The sequence below is a fragment of the Morone saxatilis genome, unplaced genomic scaffold, assembly GCF_004916995.1.
Source record: "Morone saxatilis isolate NCDOM2014 unplaced genomic scaffold, NCSU_SB_2.0 Contig1, whole genome shotgun sequence".
Lineage (NCBI taxonomy): Eukaryota > Metazoa > Chordata > Actinopteri > Moronidae > Morone > Morone saxatilis.
In genome coordinates, this window is record NW_023339651.1 from 6,072,415 (window position 1) to 6,079,918 (window position 7,504).

At 43.4% G+C, this 7,504-nt stretch overlaps 1 protein-coding gene across 3 annotated transcripts; it reads left to right on the top strand.

The window, feature by feature from the left end:
* Positions 1-2,277: 2,277 nt before the first annotated feature.
* socs3b (suppressor of cytokine signaling 3b) lies at positions 2,278-6,768 on the top strand. Of its 3 annotated transcripts, none has more exons than XM_035667925.1 (3): positions 2,278-2,515; positions 3,411-3,756; positions 3,839-6,768. In XM_035667925.1, exons 2-3 carry the CDS (start codon positions 3,628-3,630, stop codon positions 4,394-4,396), a joined length of 687 nt encoding a protein of 228 aa, XP_035523818.1. In that variant the 5' UTR covers positions 2,278-2,515; positions 3,411-3,627; the 3' UTR covers positions 4,397-6,768. The 3 variants fall into 3 exon arrangements, with proteins under 3 accessions (XP_035523818.1, XP_035523826.1, XP_035523835.1); XM_035667933.1 differs by lacking the exon at positions 2,278-2,515 and adding an exon at positions 2,550-2,953; XM_035667942.1 differs by lacking the exon at positions 2,278-2,515 and adding an exon at positions 2,965-3,291.
* Positions 6,769-7,504: the final 736 nt, after the last annotated feature.

Sequence of the window (7,504 nt, forward strand, 5' to 3'; positions counted from 1 at the left end):
TTGGTTTGTTTTTCAGAGTAATTTTTTTTTATGTTTTTTAAGAGTAATTTTTTTTTCTGTTTTTTAAGAGTAATTTATTTTTCTGTTTTTCAGAGTAATTTTATTTTCTGTTTTTCAGAGTAATTTATTTTCTGTTTTTAAGAGTATTATTATTTTCTGTTTTTTAAGAGTAATTTTATTTTCTGTTTTTCAGAGTAATTTTATTTCTGTTTTTAAGAGTATTATTATTTTCTGTTTTTTAAGAGTAATTTTATTTTCTGTTTTTCAGAGTATTTTTTTTTAATGGTTGGTGGTCAATCTGCAAACTGTAATAACTATCTTATCATATAAATACGTTTAACTAAACTTCATTGTGAGTTGATTTGTATATTCATGGGCTTCTGAGTGCACTTGTAGAAAACACTGTGGTTGAACTTTAGCCCCACATTATCTGTCGAAGGTGTGTCCTCTGTTTTCACCACATTTCCCATCATGCAGAACAGTTTTATGTCAGAAGGTATTTGTTTCAGCTGGCAGACTATCAGTTCCTCTTAACAGGAGAGGACCTTAAACCTGCTGCACACAGTGGATGCACAATATTGTACTGCAAACACACTATTGGTACGCCGGTAACAGTCTGGGATGACCATTAATTAATAATGTTATTAGAATCATCATGTTGCTATTTTAGCCTTATAGTTATTTTAGGGAAAATATTACTTTTATGGTATCCTTCAATTTGATTGTGCAGGAAAGTCACCAGTTTCTCATCACCAGTGAAAGTAATTAGTAAAAAAATTAAATTTTCAGGTACTTGTACTTAACTTATAGTGATTTTTCTACTACTTTATACTTCTACTCTGTATCTCAGAGGGTAATATTGTAGTTTTTACTGCACTACATTCACTTTGCTACTCTATTAAAGAGTTTAAAAACCTGTAATGGGCATACATTACCCAACAAATACTTAATAATAACCTTAAAACCAATAAAAACAAGTACTTAAAAATAGCTCTGATATAACATGAGAATGCTGCTCACACTTGCACAATGCAACAGTAATAATAATTAATAAATATATATGGGCTAACACGAAAGAGTGTAATAAGTTCTGTGTAATAAGTTATTTTTATTTTTGATCCTCTTTGTGCATTTTGCTGATAATAACAAAACTTTTAATAAAGTAAGACTGTAAATGCAGCAGTTTTTTTTGTGATGGTGTATTTAAGGTCAGGCTCCAGCATGCAGCACTGCTGGTCATTGCTCAAGAGCACTTACAGTAAGTCAAATGCTTCCTGACACGACATGAGGACCTGAGGGAGCTTATCTATAAACATTAGCCAACTCGAGGAGGTAGCAGGTAAAATGTTAATCATCTGTCATGTTGTGAAGAAAAGGAGAAGAAAATGAAAGACTCATAACCGTCTTCTGAAGCCTGAGCTGAACATTTATATTTTGACTCTCTTAAGGTAAGAATTTACTACAGGAAATTAACTGAATTAAATAATAACTTATTAAAGAACATGGCATTCGAAAGATATACACAGTACTATATATATTATAGCATATATATAACAGTATACATTATTGCAGTGGTAGAAAATTTTAAGTACAATTTTGAAATACTTGTGCATTAAATTTCATTTAAAAACGATATTCGACTTCTAACTTTACTATATTTAACCCTCATAAAGCTAAATGCATATACTTCTACTTCTTCTTATACAAACGTGCATTTTACTTATATTACTTATTTTTTAATGCAGGAATTTTACAAAGTATTGCTTTTAAATTTGTACTAGATTATTCAGATTATCACTTAAATCCACCTTTAAAACTATTGTGTGAATGCCTACGTGCATATAGTTGCATAAAGCCTTTGATACATAAATAAAACTATTATTATTGTTATTATTATTATTATTATGCTGCTGCTATAGACTATAAGGAGGCATTGCACACTGTGTACTCTCATTATCTCCATCTGCCAGTAAAATCAGTCATAAAACAGATAATATTTGATATTCTTCCACATGTGTTTCACCTTGTGAGGAAAGGGAACCCACCACTACCAGGAAACAGCCCGGCAAAGGTCACACTGATTATTTATTGGCAATCTGCCATAAAGGAGAGCGCGAGCACGCGGGGAGGCCGTCTGTTCTTTTTTTTTTTATTTTTTTTATTTTTTTTTTTGAGCGTGCGTGCGTGAGCGTGCGTGAGCGTGCGGTGCGTGCGTGTGTTTACTGGAAGAACCTCTGAACGGAGGAGGTGGAGCCTTACGAACATCGGCTTTAGTCACTGGAAACAACCTCCAGTAACCTTCCTCCCCTCACGGACGGGATCTCTCCGGCACATATCCACCGCCGCCACATTCCTCCGCTCAGGAAAAAGAAACCCACACACACGTTTCTGGATACTTGTTCTTTGGATTTTAATGCCTGAGTTAATAATTCAACTAGCACTACTCTCGGGTAGTTTGCATATTTTTTCCTTTGGCGACGAGCGGCTGCGGCGCGGGGCTGAACATATCCGCAAGGTAAGTTTATAAAAGATGGAAATAATAAATCTAAAGCGACCATAATTTAAGTGGATTTAATATATGTGTGTGTTTGGATTATAGTGCAGATTAAAAGCAGTTGTTGTGCAGAGGCTGTTGGTGCAGTGCAGCCGAGCGAGAGGGTGCAAAGTGGGAGATTTAGTTTTTTGGAGAGGGGGAATATTGTTGAGACTTATTACACCAGCGGCTCTGAAGCGGCTCCTGAGCCGTTATGGCGCCTCCGGCTTCAAGCCCCGCACTGTCCGGTGACTTTAATTCTCCCCCTCCACCTCCTCCTACCACCCCCCTCTTACAGCCTACAGGGGATCAGAGCAAACCAAACCAGACAGGACACCTTTTTAGTCACAGTGAAACCGGAGAATGGAGCCTCTGTATCGCTGGTCGAGGAGGGAATAAGGACTTTATTTAGTGAAAGAGGTAAAGAAAAAAAAAAAAGAAAAAGCGCGCCGGACTCTTTCACAGTGACCCCGTTTCTGAAATCCCTTGTTGCGGTACGCCCGATCGAAGACAATTGAAAGCAATCAGGATCCAGTTGCTGTCTGGCTGCACGGTGCAGCAGCAGGAGGAGGAGCAGGAGGAGCAGGAGGAGGCTCAGCGCTAGGATTCATTTAAACTAAATATAAACCTGCCTGCTCGCTGCCCAGTTCTGCCTTATGCATTTGTCACAGTCGGTGTAACAGCATTTTATAAGAGGAGGAGGGTGGAGAGGGAGAGGAGAGGGGAGGTAAACTGAGAAGCTCCAGTGTGGCAAAGTGGTAATTTATTTACGTCCTTGTTTATGAATGACTGTGTTTGCATGATCAGTCTATATATAGGTGGATATTTCTAATCCCTGCTCCATCCTCCCCTCCTCTCTCTCTCTCTCTCTCTCCAGCTGTATTTAGGTGCTCTCTCCCAGCCCCTCTCTGGATGCATCAGACTCCTCTCCCCCGGGGCCCTGGACCCGGTGTGTGACCCCGCCACCCTCACCCCACTCCCCCTCTCTTTCCTCTCCCTCCGCCCCAAACTCCTTCCCACCTGCCCACCTCGACGCTCCCGTCCTGGGCCCCCTGCCTCTCGACCAGCGGGCAGAGGCAGGGGGCCATGGCGCCATGGTAGCCTTCAGCGGACGCAACCCCCTCGCCATGAGCAGCGGGACCCCTCCGGAGGGCAGGGTTCAGGGGTCGAACTTTACCCCGCATCACTTCAAGCCCTTCAGCTCGCATGCACACTACCAGCAGGTCAGTCACACCTGAGTTTGTAGAGAACAAATCCAAACACTTTGGCGGATAACGCGTAACAATTGTTTTCTACTCATTCCAGGTGATGCGTGCATTGCGTAAGCTTCAGGAAAGCGGGTTTTACTGGGGGGCTGTCGGGGGCCGGGAAGCCAGCTCCATGCTACGCTCCGAACCACCCGGCACCTTCCTGATCCGTGACTCCTCGGACCACCACCACTTCTTCACCCTCTCTGTCCAGACGGCTCGGGGAACCAAGAACCTGCGCATCCACAGCGAGGGAGGCGGCTTCTTCCTGCAGCCGGACTCCCAGAACACCCAGGAGCCCCCGCAGTTCGACTGCGTGCTGAAACTCGTCGCGCACTACATGGGCAAAGGGCCGGATGCCGGAAGGAGCAGAGACGGTGCGTGTGGGGGGAATTCGGGAGAGGTGGAAATGAAGGGACGAAGCGTGTATCTGATCCACACCGGCGGCGAGAGGATTCCCTTGGAACTGCGCCGGCCCCTCTCGACTTCTCTCTCGTCCCTGCAGCACATGTGCAGGAGGACCCTGAACAACCGAGGCCTGGGGGGGTCGGAGCGAGCCGAGGAGCTCCCGCACACAATTAGAGACTTTCTGGAGGAGTACGACGCTCCTATATGACTGACAGGAACCGCAGAGGTTCCACTTCATGGACTTGGACGTGAATACACGCGGCACCAGATACTGACCAGAGTTAGCCTTAGACGCCTGTGTGAGGTCAAGTGTTTCATTGTGACCAGAATCAGCCGATTCCAGATCTGTTTCACCACTGACCCACCAACCCGGGGTCTGGGATGAGGAGTGTGATTTGGGCAACCAACGATTACCTCGTCCGTCCTGCCTTGCATAAAACTGACCACTAAGTGTGAGTGGCAGATGAAGCCAGAGGTCAAGGGTCAATGTTGTTTTGTTTTTTGTTTTCCTATGACTGACTCAGACGCAGAGCAGAGCCTCGTAGAAGATTAATCTGATTGGTAGATATTAACAATGACAGCGACGATATGATCAATACACCCCCCAACCTGACCCCCTTGTGGGTTTGATGTGCTCATGAAGAAGAAGTCCTCCTCCTCCTGCTCCTCCTCCTCCTCCGGCAGCCTGACATTTACAACACTTTGGATCACTGGACAGAAAGAAAGAAGGCAAAGAACAGAAAGGCTTAGAGGGGGGGGGTGAACGAAGGAGGAGTTATAGAGAAAAGGCAAAGTCCAAACGTGGGACCCGATGCAGCGAACGTAGAGTATTTGTTTGTCTGAGTGTCTGTGTGTGTGTGTGTGTGTGTTGTGGTAGCGCACACATTTCCATTGCTGCTTCCCGCAAGTGTTGCCTCATGGAGGGGGGAGAGCGGGGTGGTCATGCACGCTGGCTTTTTGCACGCATACACACAGGTACAGACCCACATGTAGGTTTTTGTGTTAGCGTGGGAACAAGAGAGGGAGGGGCGCCACAAAGCATCTTCTCCTAGTTTGTTTCTCGGTTCTCCTCCTCCGTTCTCCTGCCCTCCTTTCTCTCTTTTTGATTCGGAGTTGCATGTGCGCTTTGACAGTGACAGAAAACAGACTTCTGTTGCCGAGACAAAAGATTGTTACTGAGACAAAAGCTTTGGCACAGGACCAAACAAAACAGCGGAACTTATTTTTATCCAGACTGGCTGGAAAAATGTCAGCGACACTGTAAAGCTCCTCGGGGGAACGGCGACAACGGCGGCGATGATGATCCTAGAGATGTGGTGGGGGGAGGAGGGTGAGAAGAAGGATGGAGCGAAGGAGAAAAAGAGAGGAGCGGGAAATGGGATTAGGAAAAAGGAAACTGAAGAGGACAGAGAACTGGGGAGGGGGGCTAGGGTAGGGGAGAAGTGGGAGGAGACATACTGGTATACAGCTAAACAAAAACATCAATGTGATTGATGTCCCAGACTTAGAGGAAATGATTGAGCTCAACAGGATGCTGCTCCTGTAAATATAAAGATAGGTTTGCTAAGAAGAAGAAAAGTTTTATCTGAGTCTTAATTCTGCCTTTTTCAGACCCTCTCACACTTGATTTCTTCTTCACATCATCATCTCAAACTTCTTTTTGTGTGTGTGTGTGTGCGTGTTTGGAGTGAGTGTCTTGTCTGCGTTTGGTGGAAGGAGACGAGAGAGGAAGTGAACTGTTATGTGGAAGGTTTAATCCCTGTAACTTTAGAAAGGTTTCGCACCCCCCGCCGACCTTCCACCGTTGCCTCTGAATTCAGAGTCGGGTTTTTTTGTCTGTCTGAATGTCAAAGGGAACACAGGACTTCCTTTAAAAAAAAAAAGTGATTCTTTAAAAAAAAAAGAGAAAAAAAGCCTTTTGTAAAACAAAGTACAAGGATTTAATCAAAAATATTGTTTTTCTGTCTGTTTGACCAGTGCTTATACTTACCTGTGATCCATATTGGAGTGGTAGCCTTTTTCACATCCTTAAAACATTTTGTGATCTCATGTGGCCACTTCAGACAAAAGCACTGAAATATACCATAGTGATAACAGATTATTATTTTTTTTATTTTATTTGTCAAATCTCAGTCTTATTTCTTCTCACATCAACACCAAGTTTTGTTTAATGTTTTATTTGACATGTGTCGCACCAGTGGACCACACGTGTATGTGAATCATTTGTCTTTTATAAAGACTCTCTCGCAAAAAGGCTGGCCACTAGTCTGGCAAAAATACAAGCTGTAATATCTGAAATGACAAAGCATTACAAAAAAAAAGAAAATAAATGAAAAGGAAAACGTTGCACATATTTATATTTCTAAAATATTTCAATAATTTATATTAAAGAGCACTATTTTTACAAAAGTCAATGCATTTTGCCCTGTGTGTTACTTCACTGTGTGTCTCCTCTTTTCTCTCTCTTACTTCACTGAGTCAATATTGACTTGATAAGCTCCAACTTACGGTAATATATTGTAAGGCAGTCTGTATTCCAGCAATGCCCGGCCTCACAACCAGATTATTAACTGACAAATGGGATTTCCTAGTCAAACAAAGCAAGTGTTTACTTAGTCGGCTCAGGCTTTTTAAATTTTTTTTATTTAAAGAGCCGGACCAGGGGGCCCTGCGAGCTGCGTGAGGACGATGCACATTCATTATGGGGGTTAAAATTACTGCAATCATCACTTCTTGTTTTTCTCTGCCGGAGCATTGTGGGTAAATTCCATAGGCATCAGAGAACATATAGAGAGAGAGGGCGGAGGGGTGATTATGCCATGCAGATGTCCATAACACACACAGTAACAAAGGGATTCCCAGAAGCACTCGGTTATGTTAACACCATCACACACACACACACACACACACACACACACTTTGACACAGCAGTTACTGTGTAGAAAGCTCACTTTTGGGCTGGACCTAACTGGAAAGGAATGCAGCAGGGTTTTATACATCCTGCCTGAGGGGCTGAGTGAGGATGGTGTCCTCTAGAGAGTGAGAGAGAGAGTGTGTGTGTGTGTGTGGATATACATTGTGTGTGTGTGTGTGAGGTCAAATAGGTGAAAGAGTCCACGTGGAGGAGATTTATGACGGTCTGTGGTTTTAGTGTGCCGCAAATGCAGTGTGTGTGTGTGTGTGTGTGGTTGCTGTTGGTAAAATTTCTTCATTTCTATATGCCTCTCTCTCTCTCTCTCTCTCACTCACTCACTTACACACACACACACACACACACACACACACACTTTTACAGTATATCACTCCCAACATACCA

Coding starts and splice junctions, on each gene's coding strand:
- socs3b (XM_035667925.1), top strand. CDS start 3,628: ATGGTAGCCTTCAGCGGACGCAACCCCCTCGCCATGAGCAGCGGGACC. Junction 3,757..3,838: donor CGCATGCACACTACCAGCAG/GTCAGTCACACC, acceptor TACTCATTCCAG/GTGATGCGTGCATTGCGTAA.